At 39.0% G+C, this 21608-nt stretch overlaps 1 protein-coding gene across 1 annotated transcript in view; it reads left to right on the forward strand.

Annotated features, from left to right (window-relative positions):
• Positions 1 to 1547: 1547 nt before the first annotated feature.
• ST6GALNAC3 (ST6 N-acetylgalactosaminide alpha-2,6-sialyltransferase 3) overlaps positions 1548 to 21608 on the forward strand; it is a gene marked incomplete at its 5' end in the record, with an annotated part of 70143 nt that continues 50082 nt past the window's right edge. The window contains one exon of the mRNA XM_084265964.1: positions 1548 to 1906. Within this exon, the coding sequence (XP_084122090.1) occupies positions 1548 to 1906 (359 nt within the window). The remainder of the gene's footprint in view (positions 1907 to 21608) is intronic.

Raw genomic sequence — 21608 nt, forward strand, 5'->3', positions numbered from 1 at the left:
CTATGCAGGACAGCTCTCTAAAACTGCAACAGCTGTAAAAAAAATACACGGTGTTCTGTAAAAGAAACAATGCCAGTGCTTTTGCAGTTATCTTTAACTCCTGATGAAATGAGAAGTCATGAGCCACTCACATAAAGAAACCGAACCAATCACAAGAGAGAAACCAAAACTTTGCAGTTGAGAGATTTATTGCAGAAGTCTTGCAGGATGCACCTTCAGTATAATATTTGTCACTCAAAGATGAGATATTTAACTGTTATAATTTGGTTCTCTTCAAATGTTTCTCTTCTCCTTTTATTATGCACCATTATCAAAGAAATTTGATGTTTTGCCAGCCACCATATTTTTTTAAGGTGATAGTGGTCAAATGTAGCCAGAGCTACATCCACAACAGCTAAGTGAGGTGTGATTTGAAGGGACATAACCACAAGTCAGATCAGAAAAGCACCTAGCATCCTGTCAGGCTAAATGTGAAGAATGTGAGGGGAATTATTCCTAACAAACATTAAACTGAAGTCACTGGCTCCCAGGTGGGAGTATGTCAGAAGATCTCAAGTCTCTGACCATGCAAAAAATCATCGACAATCTGTGGCCTGGACTGTGTTCTGTGGTTTTGTGGATGATGTAGTTTTCATTTGATTTAGATTTTGGACCTACATATAGGGTATTTCCTTTTACTCTATTGGTACAACAGAACCATAAAACATTTACTGTTTATAATCTGACAAATGGAACATCAGACAGGTCCCTATATCTCTGTTAGACAGATAACTGTTTTCAATTCATACCAGAGAAATAGTAGCCAGAATGCACTCAGGAAATACTGTCTTTGACTTCAGTTTGCCCAGGATTAAGTTCCTAGTTCACATGTCACCAGTCCATCTGCCTCTCATTTTTCATGGGTCATAACCATTCTCTGGAGAGAACACCATATTCCTTTGTCTACATCTGCTTTTCGACTGCAGGATTTTCGTGCTACTAGATTGTTTTATAGAGTTGCATCTCATGTTTGACGTCTATCACAAATTTAGGAACCATTCATTCAGACACCTAAACACAGTCAGTGTACAGTTAAAGTTCCTGCATTATGTTTTCTGTACTTTTTTCCTATTGTTGTGACAACACCTTGTTAAAAGTGAAAAAGGGATTGATCTAAATATTGGTTTTGCTGCTGCTTGCTTTTGTTGTTTTGTAGTGGAAAGAATAAACTGTAGATTAAAAAAAAGGAATTATTATTTTTATAGTTGGCTCTGCGAGGTGGAGAACAAAGGAAAAGATTTGGAACTACCACCCATTTAACCAAAGAGGATCGTGTTCAGAGTGTTGTAGTGATAGGGTTTTCTGCCAGCTCTGTTGCATGGGAATTTAATTTATTTTTATTTAAAGAGAAGCATTGCTGTCAATTTGTCAGACTGTGCCTGTCTTTCCACTGAATGTTCACTCTTCATGTTTTACAAAGAAAGACTTCCCACATATTTTTGTTTTCTTTCTTCTAGCCTCTACAACTTGACTGTGACCTCTGTGCCATTGTTTCAAACTCGGGACAGATGGCTGGCCAGAAGGTGGGAGCAGAGATAGACAAGTCCTCCTGCATATGGAGGATGAACAATGCTCCCACAAAGGGCTATGAGGAGGATGTTGGGAAGAGGACAACTGTAAGAGTGGTCTCTCACACAAGCGTGCCTCTCCTACTCAAGAATCCCGAGTACTTTTTCAAAGAAACCAACAGCACTGTTTATGTGATCTGGGGACCTTTTCGAAACATGAGGAAGGATGGAAATGGCATTGTGTACAACATGCTGAAGAAAACTGTTGACAGCTACCCAACTGCCAAAATCTATGTGACAACAGAAAAGCGCATGAGTTACTGTGATGCAGTATTCAAGAAGGAGACAGGAAAAGACCGGTAAGTCCTACTTGTGAAGAACAATTATAACGTTTGACAAAAGGTACATGGGAGACATCCATGCCGGATGCCAGCTGTGAAATGAGTCCCCAGATATATTTTTAATGGATTGTTATATGGTTTTGACTGTTATAAGCACTTGATGAGGCAGCAGCTAGGCCCCATTTACCCCACCTACGCTACCTTCTGTTCTTTCCATTTCTGTTGGCTTGAGTCCCAAAAATATTGGATGTCTTCCTGAAACGTTTTCAAAATTGTGTGTTGTTTTCAGCTCAATTTACTATTGATTAAATTGACATTTTATTTGAAGAGGATAATCCTACACAAACATTTCCAAATGCACAACCTCAGGATAACTCTGGATATTGTATTTTATTCTCTGTTGAGATTCACTGTAGCTATTCTTCAAGCACAAACCTCAAGGTTATGCATTATTTCTATTTCTTGGTGAAAATGGATTATCAGTGATACTGTAATAGATCTAGGTTTTTACCAGAATTATGCTGAAATTCTATTTTCCATGCCTGAGAATGTGTGTTTATGCTCTCAAGTGGGGACTGCAAGGAAATGAAAGTGTCAGGGCCACTGTTTTGGCTAGCATGTTCAGAGCAGAAACTGGATTTGTGGAATTTAGATCACAAATTACAGGGTTTTGTAACTGAGCTGCAAAAATTCTGATTGTCTGTGTTTTGGTGTGGAAGGGCACCTGCCATGCATAGTCAATGGAGCTGACTGGGAAGGAGATTCCAGATCACAGCTGTGCCTTAGTAATAATTTTGGAATTTGTGCATCCTGAATTTGAAGTTGTGAAGGACTGAAGATATTCTGACAAAATTAAAAATTCAGTTTAACTTAGTCTGAACTTTTGACATAGCTTTTGAAGTAAAGGAGCCTGTTCTCTCAATCTTCCCTGATTTACTTTGTTATTGAACTGTCAAAACTGGATTAGAGTTGATTTTTTCTTTTTTTAAAAAAAACTATTGAAATGTGGGAAGAACTTGTCCCTCAGCTTGTTCACCGTGTGCACACGTTGCTGCTGCAGTTCTGGAGTTGGAAGGTGCTCCACATGTCTTAAAGGTGTCAAGGTTATCTGGCTTGATGACTTCACAATACTTCATAAAAATTCTTACTGTGACATCAGACTTTAGTATGTCCTATCAAAAAATCTCATCATCCAATGTCAAAGAATTCTCATCTCCAGCCTAATCCATTCTTCTTCAACAATTTAACACATCTCAAGCTTTTATTATTATGCAATTAGCACAATGCAAATGCTTCTTTCCACGTTAATGTAGATTGAACTTCTCTTGGTGCTTATCAGCAAAGTTCTTAAGCAGCCTAATGCCAAAGGGGCCAAATATCTTTATACTTAATCCATTATAACAACTAGAAGTTTCACATTATGAACAGAGGCAAATTGTAAAGAGTCTGTCTCCTGACCCACATCACATTGTGTTTTCACGTGTTTCCTTTTACACTGTGAAATAAACCTCACTGCTTCCCACAGTGGCAATTGGATAACATCCTTGTATATACTGCAACTTTCATTTTTATTCCTACTTTTCCACATCAAATCTTAAGTGGTGTTTTTAACATCATTTATTGCACTTGTCAGACAGAAACAAGGGAAACAACTGATGTGTCACCAGCCAACACCTTCTGTATCACAAGAAAACATCCTGCAGTTCCCTACTAATCAGGGGACCTCAGTTTGGAAACTGTTTCATTTTCTTTAACATCTTCAATTCACAGGACCCATCTGCTGTTTCTAGGGAGGGTCATGAGGCTGTTAGAGGTATGTGACATTTCTGGAAGCAGTAAAGGGAGAGCACAAGAGATTTGTGGGTGATGAAAATAGTATCACACATTGTGCCAGACTATTATGATGCTGAGACAGACTCAGGTGCCTCAGCCAAATATTCCTTCAGTTCCTCAGAGAAACATCAACTCTTGCTTGCAATATTAGATTGAACAGAGGTCTGTTTCAACATGTTCCCAGCAAAAATTCTGGAAGGGACCCAAGTTCAACTCATATTTTAAAATGTACTGAGTGGATTGCAACCACATCTATTTTAGTTTAATCCTAAAATACTGTCCTTATGTACAGTGTATGCTACTAATGCATGGTAACATTGAAACAGATTTCTAGTCTGTCAAGCCTTTAATGAGCTTTCTATTTCTACTCTTTGATGTACCATCTTTTTAGGTAATTAGTGGGACTTTTCAATAGCTTCATCTTAGAAGTGCTTAAGTTTTAACAGATGTTAGGAGAAACAGCTAACAGGTATGTGCTGCAGTCAGTTCTCTACTGCAGAAAAAACTGTGTCCTGTATTACTGATGTGGGAGCTTAATCCCTGACTTCATTGAGTGCAGGTTCAAAAACCACAGCTTTGGGATTGACAAATAGGGTTTTATTGGTTCATGGAAAAAGGAACCAATAATGTCAAAAAACCAGGCTTGTTATTTCACAGTAAAGCATTTTGTAATTCTACAAGAGTACCAAATACCCTCTGATGGGGCTATTCATGCTGGAGAATTAACCTTGCGTGCAGTATTATGAATCTGGGGGACATATGTTCCTTCTGAGAGTCTTCATTAGTGAAGCATTTGAGTTCAAGGTGGTGAATGCTCAGCCACTTTGAATAATTGTTGTACATAAATAATATTCATTACCAGACAGTCACAATTTTTCATTAATGCATTTTACTTGGTACTTCCCTAGAGGGAACATAAAGCTGGCAGCTTCACCCAGTACTTCACTAATGTTTTGGCATGTTATATGTATTGAGTCAAGTGAAAGGATTTAAAGAAACATTAGGTAATTACTAAATGTGACATCTTTGTATGTACTTCAATCCAGGTAAATGGTCCTAAAGCCATCTGTATCTTTGCCATGAATTAGAAATATAATGCAATATGATATAACAACATTTAATTGGTATATAACAAAGAAAACCATAGTCTTCATTAAAGCAGAAGAGCTAATTCTGGTCTGATAAAGTGCACTGAACAGCCCTAAATAGGTTTTAATTAGCTGGCACCAAAGCTGCACCACCCTTAGGGAGGGTAAAATTAATGAAAACTAGCAGCAAATAGATCAATGCTACTGGATGTTATTGCCTTAGGTGAAGGTGATGAGGAAAAAAGGAGTGTCTTTTAAGGATCATTTAGAAAACAGTCTGCGTTAAAAGTCACTTTCAAAAAGCAATGATAAAATACATCTCTGCTAATATCAGTGGAGCGGTCTAATGTCATCCAGACTGCAGACTCCATTTGTGTTTATACCACACGGATCTCAGAATAACCACTCAGCACAGTACATCTGAGCAGTGCATCTGATGTCACAGCACCACATCCCCCCTCCAGGCGGGTGATGTGACCAGTCCGCTCCTGCCCCACTACATGTGAGGGACATTGTGCCCCAGGAAACAGCCGGTAATGTGTGTGCTGATACTGCCCAAAGCACAGCTTGATTTGGTGTTTCTAGTCACACTCCTGAGAAATAACTACCAAAAAGAGCCTGCTGAGCTTTGCTGAGGAGATATATTCTGAGCTCCTAAAATTCCTGTTAAGAGACAGGAGATAATGTTCTGAAACCCAGATCATTTGGTAGGCAATTGACTTTCCACTTTTCTTAACTCTGACAACACCCATCCCATACCCAAACATTTCAGTCAATTCCACAACATTTGTTTGAGATTATTAGCTGTACAGGCAAGTCTACAGGAGATAGGGTCACTGAGCCACATTTCCAGTCAGATGGCTATTTCTGAAGGATCTTTGTTAATATCTTGGACAGTTCCAAAGAAACTAAATTGCTTCTGTGCAATTTAGTTCTCTCCTAGAAGTTCTTGGTGTCCTCTGTTCATGCCAGATGGTGCGATGTGTTAGGTTGTGAGAAAGCTGTTTTATTGTTCAAGGGAGAAAGATGGATCATTCTCATCACTGACTTCTGCATCAAGATTCAAAATTTGGGGGGGGTGTGTGCAACCTGCTATTGTACTCAGTTCTGCTCACTAATTATTTATGTCTTTGGCGAGATATGAAATCTATATTATATCTCTGTCATTTAAAGCTAACAAATTACATTCATCTACAGTTTGGATTGACACTGTTAGACAACCGTAGTCATCACAGCTTCACCTCAGCTAATATGTGGTTTTTTGATGTGTCTGACTAATCTACGTGAAGCTGTAGTGTAGTAGAAATGTCATTGCAATGAATAAATGAAATTACATTCCCTGAGGTTCAGCTAGCTGCAACTTCTTTTGTTTGGTGATATTCTCTGTAAATTGAGATAGTGGAACTCTCAGTGGCCGGCACGCCAGAGTTTTATGCTCTATTTCTAGTCGTTAGCTTGAGTGAAATATTACAGTAATGCTATTTCCACTTTTGCACTTGCTTACATAAACGTAGCAGTTTCCCTATCAAGACCATTCAGAGAAAATATAAACTCTTAGCTAGTGTTAGGTTTTTATTAGCAGAAAGCAGTTTTTCGTTAGGGAAGTTGTGCACATTGACACTGAATCTAGCTCAGAGAGTTAGGTTTTGGGACTTGGGAAGTACTTCCCATCTGTGCTTTGCATTAACATGCTGCTTCTAAAATAAATTAATTCTGGAAAATGAGTAAAAGTTCATTTCATTTTGAAAGGAAAAGAGCAGCAGAGTAAGGAACATTTGCATCTTTAAATTACAGAACTCTTGGAAGAAAATGATGGAAGAACTGATTCAGACTGACAGGACATGTACAATGCCTGTTGAAACATTCGTAAGGACAAAAATGAGTTGTAGTTTATGTTTTGACATAGTCTTTATCACAACAATGTTGATTCTACTGCCACACCGATCAGCAAAATGTTCTCACCTGCCTGTGAACATCACACCAACCCCCCAAATATGTGTTTGCTATTGCTAAGTGACTGTTTTTGAAGTGCTTGATGGTGGATCTTTCTTGATCCATTGCTTGGCACTCCGTTCTTTCTTTTATAAAGTAATTCCTTCAAAAAATGCTAATGGATTTGTCCATTTTAATTCATAGAGGGTTTAAATAGTTTAATTGTCAGTTAAGACTGCTTTATTACCTGAAAAAAAAAGGGTCTGAAGCATGAAACCTTAATGAAATAAATAGATTTTTCATTATAAAACACTTAAAACCTCAGCATCTATTGCTATTTGTGGTCAATCACTGGACAGCTAACAACTGTTTTGGGGTTTATATTCGCTCTTCCATTTCCTGGTAAAACACCAGTTGTTCCTGAGTGTCCTAGATTTATTCCCTGCAGCCCATTAGTAACTGCATTTATATTTCTTTATGAAGATTTTCCTAATTAAGATTAACATTTTTCTCTATTAGGCAGATGGAACTCAATAGCAGTAGTCCTGTTTTTATTAACATGCCAGTAAACGCTGTACAAAGCACTGGCACTTTTGTTAAGAAACACAGCTCCTACTACATTACACTAATTACATACTAAAGCGAAACTTTATTAAAAATATCAATATTAGCTAATATTTTGTGATGAAAGTGTGGCTGTGTATTGATTGCTCTGGGCTCAGAGAGATATTGATTCTCTGGTGGTTGCTGACTTTAGCCATGGAGGTATTTCTTTTTACCTAATGATTTAAGTGAAGAAGTATACAGTCAGAATATACTTCAGCTTTGAATTTTCAGATCTTCTTTGAATTAATCCAACATCTATTCCTTTTAATTTATCACATCTTTAGGTGCCACTGAATCTGTTTTCTGCTCCTGACAAGCTGGTTGTTAAATCTTTATAGTGTTTGGCATTGTCCTAATTACACAGACACCTTTTCCATCCTGTCCTTTAAATATTCTGCAGCTTTTATGGTCAAGAGAGTATTGTGGATATCTTGGGACTGTGGGAGTAGATGAGGTTCTGCCTCAACTTTTCCCATGAACATACTCCTTTTCAAAGGGTTAGACAATCAGTGATTCATATGCTAGCAGTCCCAGTAGCATCGTGGATCTCAGTGGTTCCACTTTTGCTGCTGGTGGTGGAGGCTGCCAAGGCAGAAGACTTGGAGGGAAAAATTAGCAGAGGCATAGATTTTGAATGAAGGGTTTGGTGTTCATAGAACCTTCAATGGATCATCTTCCACAGTGCAATATTTTTGATTTCTCAGATCACAGTTTTTAAAGTAGACCTTAATTTTCCTATAGGAGCTTAAAATTTTAAAGGAACAGAACTTTTTTTTTTAAAATCAAGGAATTATTCTATTTTTAACAGCCTTGCTGCCAGCTGAAATAGTTGTCTTTAAAAACATAAAGTGATTACCATTGAAGTCTACACTTATCGCTAGTTGTCACACAGCAATGCTTTTCTAAGATATATTAAATAGATTGGAAAATAAATGCAATGTGGCTATTGCTTCAGTGTGATATCTGGGGGTTACTGATAGCTGTGGGTTTCTAAGGGAAGCTCTCTAAAGTGCACTGAGCCGTATTTACAATGTTTAGCAAAAGACAACAGGCTGCAGTCAAACTGCATGAGATGCACCAAGAGGTTTTGTGTTAGAGAGTAGCTGCTCAAGTGGGGATAACAACTTTAGGAGGTAGGGAATAAAACACTGGAGTGATTTGTTGCTTCAGATAGATAAGTTTCTGTCCACCTACTGGCTAGTAAGACTTACAAGAAAAGACTTTTATAGGAAGAGGGGTACAAGAACTAATTTCACGTATCTCAATGATGTCTAGAAAAGATTATCTTCTCAAAGCTTTGAATAAGTAGGCGACACAGCAAAAGGAAAACTGTTTAGAAGTAGAAACTGTTTAGTGTGAACTGATGTTGCAATATTTTATCTTAAGATGTCGGAAGATTAGTAAGCAAATACTGCACTGACAGTCTAATTGGTGTGAAATCAAGCCTGTGTGAGACCTCATACGTATAGGTGGGAGGAAAACTAGGGGACAATGGTGAAATTTTGCCTCATTAAATTAATTTAAAACTCAACGTTAACTAGACACTTGCTTATATACATCTTCAATGTGTCTTTTTACCCAGATAGAAACAAAACAGGTGTTCTGCATGGTTTCATTTATATGTCTGTTATCGTGTATCCCATAGAAAGAATTCAGGCTGCAGTTTCAGAACAGTGAAAATGTAGCAATATATGTGTGTGCACATGGATTTATAGCACACGTCTTTGAAGGTAACTCAGGATTCACAGCCATGCTTCTTGGAGATCTTGATATGCTATTGGGATATGCTACAACCTGCGTTTAGAAAACAATCACTGACTACATCCTATACAGTCCCTGTGATGCTCCAATTCTCTGAGCTTTTAACAGTGAGGTAGTTATGCATTTAAAGAGTAACATACACGAGAGCAGCGTGTATGATTTTTCTCAGACTTTCATATCTTCAGCTGGTTTTGGAAGCTCTAACAGTTTGAAAAAGCATGGCTACAACTGTGGGGATTTATTATGAATCACAAGGAGTGTCTTCAAATAGTTTGCCTGACGTCTTGGGTATTGATCGTCAATTAGCTTAGGGTGGGTGTGACAGGGAATGCTTTTTGACACAGATGTTCAAAGATACAGCCATTCTATTTGCAAGATTTTATAAGCAATTCTTGTTTGCAGTGGCGTTCAGCACAGTTGGAACTGCACAGCAGAGACCCCACTCATCTCCGAACCAGAACAACCCTATTGAGTACACCAGTATTCAGTAAACATGCAACTGTAATAAAAGAAAAGGTTTCAAAATGCCCATATTTGTTCTTTGCAAGTTTGCTGTTACTATCCCATCCTGATCTTTGGAGACTTATTTTGCTTCGTTTTTATTTTTAAGTCAGCCATGCCAGGAAGCATATCCTCTCTGCTATAGCCGTACTGGTTACAGGGAGGAGGCGTGAACCCTCTGTCTAATAACATTCTCTACATGACTCATTAAAACTTCCAAAGAACAGGATTTGCTGCAAAACTTTAAAAATTGCTGCAGATGATGTCACTAGTATAGAATAAGACACAGAGAAAGGAAAGAAAGCAATAGCAGATGAAATCCTAAGAAACAAACAGCATGCTTTTATCTGAACAATAAAAACAAAGATAAATGTCAGAAATATGTGCTCTGTGTTCAGTTTGCTCTCCATATGTTGTTTCAGAGTTTTCCTTGAAGTATGTTCATTAGAGATGCTAGTGCTCCTGGCTCCGAGGAGCATCCCAAACATTTTCCATGAGAGCATTTCCAAAAATGTTGCAGATACGGCTTAAGCCTCAAAATGCCTTTGTGAGGCAAGGAATATTTATCCCCTTTTTACAACTTGACTTCCCTGAGAAAAGGACACTGGGGGAATGTGGGCGCTATTGATGTGCAGAAATTCATGCCCACAGGGCTTTTTGAATGTTATATGCTTACTATGAAGGCATTTCTATCTCTTACAGTGCTAATTTTGGGTTGGAATGATCTGGAACTGCAAAATGGAATGAATTTCTGATGCTCTATAACCTGTTTTCAGCCAAACATGGCAATTATAGACTTGCATAATACCACATTGGACGGGACTTCCAGGATCATTTGGTCCAACCTTTCTTGGCAAAAGTACCACCTGGACAAGATGGCCCCACACCTTGTCCAGCCAAATCTTAAAAGTCTGCAATGTTGGGGAATCCACTGCTTCCCTGAGGAGATTATTCCAATGGCTGGCTGCTCTCATTGTGAAAAAACTTCCTCTAGAGTCCAATCAGAATCTCCCCAGGAGTAACTTGCATCCATTACCCTTCATCTTTTATATGTGTCTCCTTGCAGAAAGGGAGTCTCCATCTTCTTTGTAGCCACCCTTTAAATACTGATGAGGTGTTTCCCAAGCTGCCTTTTCTCAAGGTGACTGTCAGCCTTTCCTCACATGGAAGGCTTACCCATCCTTACATCATCTTGATGGCCCTTCTCTGGACCCTCTCCAGCCTGTTCACGTCATCTGGGTATAGTGGAGATCAAAACCAGATTGTCAGGTGTGGCCTGATCAGCGCTGAGCAGAGTGGGATGATGACTTCATCATCTGGTGATGCCCTTGTGATGCAACCCAGCATCCCGCTGGCTTTCTTTGCAGCAGCAGCACATTGAGCTTGCTGTCCACCAGGACTTTTCCCAGTCATGAGCTTCAAGATCTGGCACTTCCATCCACATGAAATTGGTGGTGGTCACTTGATATTTTACAATCAGCCACAATTTTAGGGAAAGAAAACCTGGGGAGTATTTGGAAAGCATTATTACTCTAAAAGAAGAATTTTCCTGCCCTGTGTCCCCCCATCTTAGCATTGTCTCTATGGCTTCCTCCAGTCCATTAAGAAATGTGACTTGTGTTTGTCATGTGTAGCTGGTTCTTATATCAAGGGTTGGAGCTTAGTGTTTAGGTTTTTTTTCTTTCTCCCTCTGTGCAGCTCTGATTTTGTATTAGTGATGATACTGTTGAAATGTGTTTCATATTGAGTAGAAAAAGCAGTGGTCCTTAACTCCTCTAGGCTTATTTCATGGTCTTAAATTGTCTTTACCTCCTCCAAGAAAGCACAGGATTTTAGCTCTACTGAACAGATCCTGCCAGGGACTTTCAGCTACAGTGGCATCCTAGAGCCTTCTCACTCCTAAAGGTATTTTAGGTCTCATTCATGGATTTGCCTTACGGATGTGAAACCTCATTTAACTTTATATAGGATATCCTCAAGCTTTATGTACTGCTTAGACCTATCTAAGAACCAGTGGCTTCCTGCCAAGATACACAGCTTTGCTTCATTATGAGAAGGGCAATGAATGGGTGAGTAACTAAGGCCAGTTTATTGTGTATCAGTGGGGAACAGGGTATTTGAGGGAATATTTCTGGATATGGTTTAGAATAGCACTCAGGGATGTTATATTCAGGGTAGGCATATTCCAATTTTACTTCCAAGTTTTTAATTCTGGATCACTTAAAAGCTTTCCTCTGTTTTTGAAATAATAGCCACTGGTTTCATATGTCTTTGGTGAGTTTTAGGATAGCAGTAGCAAGACCAGCTCCACATGTTTCCCTTAACTTGTCTGCGTATGAAGACTGAGACTGACATATCAATATTTTTTTCCTTATTTTATGATTTTCCCTGGAGCTATCCTATTGATTTCAAAACTGTGGTCATCATTATACTAAAATAGTGGCATTAATAAATTAGTCACTGTGGGTAGATTACAATGAATGTTTCAAAATAATTGCCCACTAATAGGAGAGGTGGAAGCATGTATAGTAGTATATTTCCTGTGATGTAACTGTTAAAATAACAATTATGTAATAATGAAAAGACTCACTATGTTTTAGTTTATCTTTACATAATGTTAATAGCTAATGAAAACAGAGAAGATTATATCTAATTACGTTTTACAATACTATTGCAGTTCTCCTAAAGAGAACACTGCACAGATTTGTAGGTTTGCATGTTTCAGTACAGGTTGCATCCACTCTCTACGTACGTCAAAATATGACTGTTTTAAAGCCAGTGGTTGCAAGTTCTTTTTTATCAAATGGTACATCTGGTCTTCACAAAGAACGTCTTTGAACTTCAGTTTTCTGAGGTAGTCAAATCTTTCTTCATGACTGCATGGAAGAAAAAATTTAAAATGATTGTAGGTCCCTCAGGTTTGATGTGGTAGAAGAATGAAGGCAGCTTGACACCAAGTCAGTCAGTAGAATACCCCTCTCTTCAGGTGAATGAGAAATTCTAAATGTGCGTGGTACCATCTACGGCAATTTTGTGTTACTGCTGTCTGCTGCTGAGTGGTTTTGTCAGCCATCTAAGCAAATTCCTTTTCTATTGCATCCAGAGGTGGAACATGCAAGCACAAACAGAAAAACAGTGCTTTGATGTGGATAGAGAAGCCTCTCATTTTGTGGGTTGGGATACTGAGTTCCAAGTTAAAAGTGCTTAGTTCAGGAACACATAGATAGAGCTCCCAAATGATATTAATGGCAAGAATGTTGATTAGGATTAAGGCATTTTGGTATTTGTATATCCAGATCAGACCTCACTGATTTTTAAAGTTGCAGTAAGATTTTCCCCCAGTTTTCAATACTTTGCATATTTTCTAAACATAATGGCATGGTTGAATGTTACCTTCAAATGCCAGATTCATGGAAGTGAGAATTATATTGTCTAATCCATTTCACTCCAAAACAGAATTGATGGATATGAATTAAGCAGTCATGAACTAGCATTAAAAATACAATCGCATTGATTTTTCTAGGTATTATACCCAATTACATCAATAGAAAATGTTTTTGGTCTACCAGTGTGATATTTAATTAGTTTATGTTAATTGCCTACATTTCAGAAACAAATGGCTTGGCATCTTTATTCAGTGAACGAATGAATGAATGACTTGGATTTCTGCCATTCCTCCACTGCCCAGTGTCCTATCCCCAGTATACCTAGGAAGCACTCTAGACCTGTCTGGGAGGTGAAGATGAAGAGTAGAAGGGGGTGAGGAGAGCCACGGATAGAGCTGGCAGCTTTGCCTCTCTACCAAGGAGGTGGAGAGGAGTTTCCTGTTGGGGGGAGGGGATTATGTACTTCCACCTTTCTGCCACCTTCCCTGATGCACTTGCCCATAGCTGATGTGAAGGCTAAGGCATCTCCTTGCTGCCAGGCTGGGATTGCTGCAAAAGAGAGTGAGGCTGGCAGCCAGATGAGTTTTTTGGTGCATCCACCTACAGGATTGTCTCCTTGGAGGTGACAGTTCTTGTGTCTTTGCAAATGTAGGGCTTCATTTTCTGTTCCAGTGAGTTGAATGGTGTGTTCATTTTATAAGTCACAGTGGACATGGTTGCATGGTGGTGTTCAGATTCTGGTTACTATCTGAGCCTTTTTTGCATGCCAGGAGAGCTCAGTACATACCTACATCATCTGTGAGGCCTGAGAGCTAGCTCCAAGCAATACCTAAGGCCTTTCAACTTTTGTGCCCTTCTTACGCCCATCTCAGACTTTTCCACTTGGATTAGCTATCTCAAATCACAGGCTGTAATGTTGTCACTGTACTTCTGTCACAAACTCTTCCTTGTTCATGTTTCTCTTTAATGGGATACTTGTTTCCATTTGGCATGTTTCTTGCTTTCCATCAAACATTTTTTTCCTTCTCTATCACTACTTTACTGATATTTTCCACATTTTTTCCTCTTTGATTTCCTGCCTTGTTGTTTGTAACTATATCAACTATATAGCTTTCTTCTTTCAGCCTCTTGTCCTTTTATTGTGAAACATATTGCCTCGAACACACCTCCTGTTTTCAGCACAATCTCTTTTAAAACAGCTCACAGACCTGCAAGGTATCTGATGAAGAACAGCTCTCCCCTCTGTGCCCTTGCCCTTGCTCTTGTGCTTGCTCTTTCACTTGAATCCTGGAGCAGAACACTGAAAGTCTGATCTGGAATTGCAGATCCCAACACAGTACATCCAGTACTTAAAACAAAATATCACAGTGGGATGTAGAAGCTGTGCATGATTATTTATTGATGATTGTTGGTTACAGGAATTAAAACAGCAGGGAGCTCAGATTTTGATCAGAAACCAAGTGATTTTTCTGTACACTTTTTATTGTAAAATGTGAACATAATATAAACCCATTGTGCTCATGCTGTTAAGTGCTAAGCTCTGGCATGACCTGCTCTACGCACTGTGCGTGTTCCCTGTTACACGACTGTAGGTCTGCATAGGCAAGCAAAGGCTTGGAGCTGTTATACAGCAATTTATACACATGTATATATAGAGCTATCACAAAGGCTTCATGTTTGTGCTCGAGCGTACCAAACACCCAGCACAATGATGTCAGTGTGAAAAGCAAAGTCCTGAGCCATGACAGCCTTTCTGTGTGCTTCCAGCACAAGAGGTGTTCACACAGAGCCCTACTTCATGTGTTCTCGTAGTGTCAGCAATGGGTGAGGTCCACATGGTTTCTTTTGGCTTTTTGCAAGTACTTTTCAATTATGACAGTACAAGACTGCCAGACTGGCAGTGACTTTTAGGTCTTTATGTGTTACAGATATAATTTATTTGTTTTTAGTTTTTGTAACATCACCAGCTGCTAAGGGAATCGATGTTTAATATGTTTCTAAATAAGTAAAACTAAAGTATAAATAAATAATGCCTGGTTTATTAGTCCAGGTGTTTTTCAGCGTTGCTGAAAGTGGTTTGATGACAGCCAGCAGCACTAGCAGTGGAAAAAACCCTGATTTCTCAGTGATTATTATCATTACAATAAACTATAATTGAAAGATTACAAAATTGATTCTTTTAAAAATTAATGTTGCATGAGTGAGCAGGCTCTGTGGCATTCAGATTTTTTCAGTGTTACTTGGAAGGAAAATGCCTTGTTTTATTTCCTGGCAGAAAACTGCTGATTTTCAAACAATCACATTAGAAAAACAGTCCCAGAGGGTTACAGGAGACAACAGACCTATGTCATTATGCTTTACCCTTTCCTGATGGGTTCGGAGAAGAGCCAGAAACAAAAGAAAGTTACATTCATTATTAAGAGAGCCTTGGGAAAATCTGTTTGGCCAAGCAATTTTGCATGAAATGAGCGAGGAAATATTTGACTGCAAAGAACATAAACTCCTTCCATCAATATGCAATTTTCTGGATCCATTTGTCCAAATGATTATTAAGAACAGTTTATAAATTTGCAGTGCTTTACAGCTTCAAAGGGCTGTGAAAGCATTAACTAGTTAAATGGATGGAAGTGGTTTTTAATAAATAAATTTTTTTAAAAGAAACCCCAAAGTCAGTTGTAAGACAATTTAAAGTGCAAAGTATTGAAAACAGCAGGAAACCTGAGGGCCTGGAATAGCAATCATCCAGTACCATCCGCTCCAATCAGGAAAGTGGAAACCACAAATTTATCTTTGATGATTTCCTGTAAATATGCCCTTTGAGGACAGATTGCCATGCCCAGTCTTGTGGAAAAAGATCAGAGTTACATCTCTTCTCACTAGAACATATGGATCTCAGCAAGCCTTGCTTCTCCATTTCCTAAGTCATTCCTCAGGTGGGGAAGTGTGAGCAAAAATTGTAGTGAAATACTATTGCAAAAATCCTGGTAGCATCCTTCAAACCTGGGCAGCTTGACTGGAAAACAACTTTCTGAGGGTTTTTACCTGGCCCTGTCTTCAGTAAGGTCTGCCCAGTTTTCCAGATCTTCTGCTATGTTTGTGGAAGTGGTTTTATTGATACTTCCATTTACTTCAGAATACCATGTCTTGCTTTTCCCTGTATGAAGCAGTATAAATAACATTGCTCCCCCTAAGTGAGCAGCAGTGTGTGGTAAGGGCTGGGGGAGGTAAGTTCGGGTCTCTCTGAGTGTCCCCAGCCACACACTCTGAAGGACTGGTGTTTGCTTTGTGGTAGTGTTAGCAGGATGTGTGTGCTGGGTTTTGGGGGTAGCTAGTGCAGACATAAGGGTCTGGTCTTTCTTTCTTGCTGCTTCTTTCTAACACTTTGCCTCTTCCAATGTTGTGTAACTGGGTGTGAAGGTCTGGGATCTGGGCTGCAGCCAGCAGTGTAGCATCTTGGTAGTTTGGGGTTTCCAGTCAGTACCATGTCTGGCATTCATAAGACATAAGCATCAAAGGAGCCCAAGAAATTAAGGTTAGCTGTGGCTTATTCTGTTCCCATATATATCCTGAAGAGACCCGTGCTATTCCATTGTAAAGCTGATTTTTATGCACCATTTCACATTGCTTTCACAGAGTCTGCCATCTGAAGAAGTTTTCTGTGCTTGAATTTACAGTAGACATATAATCTTCCACATTTTGTATATATGCTCTTACATGATGACAGCCTCCTACTGCCCTCATGCAGTGTTTTATTAAATAGAGGGATAGTTCCCAAGCCCATCTTCCCTTCCAAGATTGAAGTCAGTGTTCTTCCTCCTGTTAGATTTCATTAATAATATTTAGCATATCATAATGCATATCATCCACAGACCTTAAAGCACTGCAGGATGTTAAATCAGCTTTAATTTCCCCATTTTCCTGATTGTAAAACTCATGCAGGGAGTCATTTGTCAAGTTGTGCACAGGTATCATCCTGCTAGTCTACAGCAGAGCTAGGAAGATACCCTTCAGTCAGAGTTCCCAAATGGCCCCTGATGCACTGCCCTGACCTTCAGAAAGCACAAGAGTGTGTGCTTGCCTATGTAGTAAATTCATACTTACCTGGGAGGCGATCCTGGCTGACCAAGAGATGACCAAATCCATATCAAGTGCATTTTTGTAGAGGAAGCTGTGGAAATCCTCAGTGAATTCATTAGAAATTGCATGTTTCCTGAAATTCTGTATGGCTAGAGTATCTCTTGTGGCTTGGTCTCTGTGCAAAGATAGGCTTGCATTGCTCAGCTGAGCCTTGTTTAAAAATTACACTTTGCAGGAGGGGTGGGCGGGGTGTGTGTGATCATTATTAGATCATTAGATCTGGGAAGGAATCTTACAAGACATGTTGGAGCACTCCATATCTGAGCAGTTGCATTCCTGCCACTTTCCAGCAGTCAGCACTGCCCATCAAAGAAAATTGCTAAATAGCTCTGCTACATTAGTCTTCGTTTGCATTAGAAATGGCTCTAAGCAATAACAGGATTACAGCCAAAAAGTGCCAGCACTTATCATTCATTTATTTGATTTAATATATAGAAATACCTGTTTGAAACAGCATTTACTTTTCTTGAGCTCATCATAAAACCCACTCTGAATGAAAATGTTTAAGGTAATGATGACTCCGATTAATTGCCTTAGAACAGCATGACTGGAATCAGATACACTATTTCTCTTTTCATTAGGTGTTTCTGAGCAGCTAAGAGTGATCTTATAGGAATGAAATTAGCTGAAGAAAACGTGATGAAAATCGTCCACAATATGCTGCGATTTTTCTTACTCAGCATGGTAAACTGTGAGTTTAGATGCCTTTGCAGTGGTAACCAGATAGTGATAGCAGAACCTGATGTGAACTTTCATTTCAGGAAAGGTGGAAAAGCTGTGCTTGCTCTGTGCTGCAGCTTCCCCTCAACCTGCGCTGTGAATTAACAGTGATACTGCTTTCTTAGCCAGCCATTACCACCATCTTCCCCTCTCCTCACTGCCACCAAGTCCCTGTAAATCCAAGCCTGGTCTGAACAGCAGTTCTTTAATCTGATTTCCATATATCACATCCCTCACTAAGGTGAGGAGATCAGATATTGTGTTGCATTTCTGTCACAGACAGGGTTGCTACATGAGATGTCTGGTCTCTCTTCCAAGTGAGGAAGATGTTCCTATTAGTTCTAGGAAATTAGAGAGCTGGAAGACAAGTTTTGCCAGTGTTTTTTTCTTGTTTACATTTCTTCATCATTAGTAATTACTGCTTGTGATCAGTGGACATGGCACAAATATAGGAAAAAAACATTTTGCAGAGCACATCCTTGACCAAATAGCCTGTATTGCATCTGAAAATGAAACAGTTCCCTAAGTAGTTTAGGCATCTTTAATTTTGTACTCCAGTATCACAGCAGAATAATGCATTTCAATAACTACATACTATATTTTAAGCAGAAAGCATTGTTTCTGATGCCTTGGTTTCTTGGCTCAGGAATCCCCTTTCAGGCTATCACAAAGTGTACTTCAAGAGGCCTGACAATTTTGTGGTATGAACATTCTTGCTTTCGGCAACGACAGACAACAATTCATCTTGCATACAATCGGCCATCTAGTTATAATGACTTTCTGTCCCTGTAAACTGGGATTAGATTCCTGATCTGCTTTGGCCAGTTGTATCCCTCTTACTTTCTGAGAATCTTAGCTTATGGGTAAGTAACTTTTATAATTGGAGTGCCCATAAAAGTGGTGACCAATGTCATACACCAGAACCTGGTAAAACCTTTCTGTTTCTGTGAATTTGTATCAGTCCCAGCGCACTGTAATGCTGCTGTCCCAGGCTTTGGTTTCTCTCTTGCTGGTCTAACTAATGTAAACTGGTCTGCTGCTATGTGCATGAAGCACTGCCATGGGCTGGTGAAACCATGAGGTTGTGTCAGTTTGCCTAATCTAGATTTGACCTAAAGTCTCTAGGGTAAAAAATGGGTATAATAAACCAATGCAGAGCTTTACTGTTTAGTAATATTTTTAAACATTTTTAAGAAGTCTGCAGTAGCAATGTATACAGTTCAGTCATTGCTTTAAAAGTGAAAGACTCCGAAGTGTGTCTGATGTGCAAAAGCATGAATTGACAGGGGCGGGGAGGAAGGCAGTGCAATACAGAGAATCTCAGTTGAAAAAGGTTGAGAAAATACTGTTTAAAGTCAAAGTTACAAAGCGCAGCCTTTTCTACTGAGGACCAGACATACTGGTTTCAAATTAAAGGCTCACAGAAAAGTTATAACTGCTGTGTCTAATATGTGGTAATTGATTCTTCCAACTCCTAAAGGAGCTCTCTCTATTTAAAGTACAACTGAACTCCCAATTACCTTACAATCTTACAGTTTAAGAAGTTGTATCAGCCTCGCAGAGCAATACCAAGTGGGCTGCAGATGCATGCAGAAAGTTTCCACTGTTTTCACTTCTTTGTTTCATGCCCTCTCAATGCTAAGCAGTCTGATTTAGCAGCCTTTCCCACCTTCTGTTTAATAGAGGTTTTCATGTTTTGCCTTCCTGTGCATGGCAGCAGAATAGGAGAAATCAAAATGGCATGGTTTGCTTTCATTCAGACTGGCTTATAGGTTGGTTTTCTGCTTTCTTGTCTGATTCCTAAAAAATCACCTGTAATCACCCATGTAATATCAAGGCTAAAATGGTACCCTGATTTTCACTGTTTGAATAATTTTCAGGAAAAAGTTAGAATTTTGCTGGACCTTATCTATCAGAGGAAAATGTATTTACAAGCCTCTGTGTAGAAGATTATATGAAGATAAGTTGTATCTCATCATGTGATAAGCACCGTTATGGATTATAGAAGTATTTTTCTTAGAGGATCAGTTTTTAGTGTTATTAGTGGCCATAACTTTAGTTGTCAGCTCTACAGAAGAGTCTGGCTGTAACTAACAAACTGTGCGTATCTGTATTGGTAACGGCTGTCTTGATAGTTTCACGTATCAGTTCAATAAAACATCTGCCACTCAGGGGAGACATTTGGGCAGGAATATCTCAGTGACATCCTTGCCATTCCCATTACCATCACTACACTCTCGGAGCAATATATGTTTTAAAAATTGATTGAGTGTATATTTACCACATAGATCATGAGACATGTTTTTTTAATGGTGAGAAATTCCCAATGATGCATTCTGTGATCTGTAGCATTGATTTGGATTCTTTGATTTTAGTGTTACAGAATACAGTCATAAAACTTTTAGACCCTTAATGTCATAGGGTGCAGCTTCTTGACACAGAACGCTAATGTGCAAGGAGATAGCTACTGCAAGAAAGAGCTCCCAATCCAGTGAAAATCAGAGGCTTGCATTAAACATAGTTAACTAACTGAATTTGTATTCTTAATATATTAAATATAAAATACTGAGAACTTCACTGAAATGACATAAGGTTGAGTTGTAAAATCCCCAGTGCAGGTAGGCTTTCAGTGAGTTGCTGTGGTAGTGTGGATAGGTACTTGGTTAGGTAGTTCTCTCCCCTCCCCTCCAGCAGTTTTCAGTAAGTGTCTCTGAAAAGGGTTTTTCTGAAAGAGTTGTCTAAAGATAGAGGAAGCAAATGTCCTGCCCCTTCTCTGTTGACTAAGTAGAGGCTGGATATCTGACCTAGACACATAACTCTTCAGTAGCAAAGAGACGGAAGGTAAATAGCGGTTAAGTGTGTTCTGGTTATGTGTTGTATCTTCTAATAAGCACATGCAGTTATTTAGCATGATGTTGTACTTAGTCCAAGGATTTGGTAAAGGCATGACAGGTGGTGTCTTGTCTGTTCTTAGCAGAGCAGAATGTAAAGTTAAACTGAGATATCTATCTATCTATATATATATCTATATATTTATTTTTCTGTCTGTTTACTATCCTGGCAACATCAAACTGGTCTGAAAAGAAATTCCACCCTGGGACAGCAGAAAAAATGACATGGAAATGTGAGTGAGAAAGGTACCAAAAACCCTAGAACTTTGGTTGGGTAGCTAGAGTACCATCTCCAAGTGTAAGAATAATAACTGCTAAGTATTTTTCCATAGAAGTGGTTATAGTGAACAATATTGGGAAGCTTTCAATTGTTATACAGAAGTCCTGCAAACATTCTAGGTGTATTAGAGTTGACTTGGATATAAAAAGTCTTGACATATCTCACTGCAGTGAGATTACTGTCCAAACTTATCTGGAATCCTTCCAGTGCAAAAATTGAGTTTAGAAATGGCTGAAATTGCTTTGTTCTAGTTCTGTAGAGATTAAACTCAGTTGGGACATTCAGGCCAACAGTACCGTGGACTTAAGTATGTGAATATGGTTGGCAGTTTTAGTTGACTGCCTCTTCTGAAATTCATTGGCACGGTAACATTTGGTCTTCTCAGTTCTCAGAGCATTGGTTGGACACAGACTGTTTTTTACTAAATTTGCATTTTCTTTTTTAAGAGAAGGGGGAAACCTAATAGTGTGTGTTTGGGGTAATGCCTTTTCTTTGTTAACAGGTAAACTGAAGTATCTGCATGGAGAGGTGAATGCTTGTCTAGGAACTCATGTTGTAAGCCTGTAGTACACCAGTAGGTTGATA

The sequence above is a fragment of the Gallinula chloropus genome, assembly GCF_964237585.1.
Source record: "Gallinula chloropus genome assembly, chromosome: 6".
Taxonomy (NCBI): Eukaryota; Metazoa; Chordata; class Aves; order Gruiformes; family Rallidae; genus Gallinula; species Gallinula chloropus.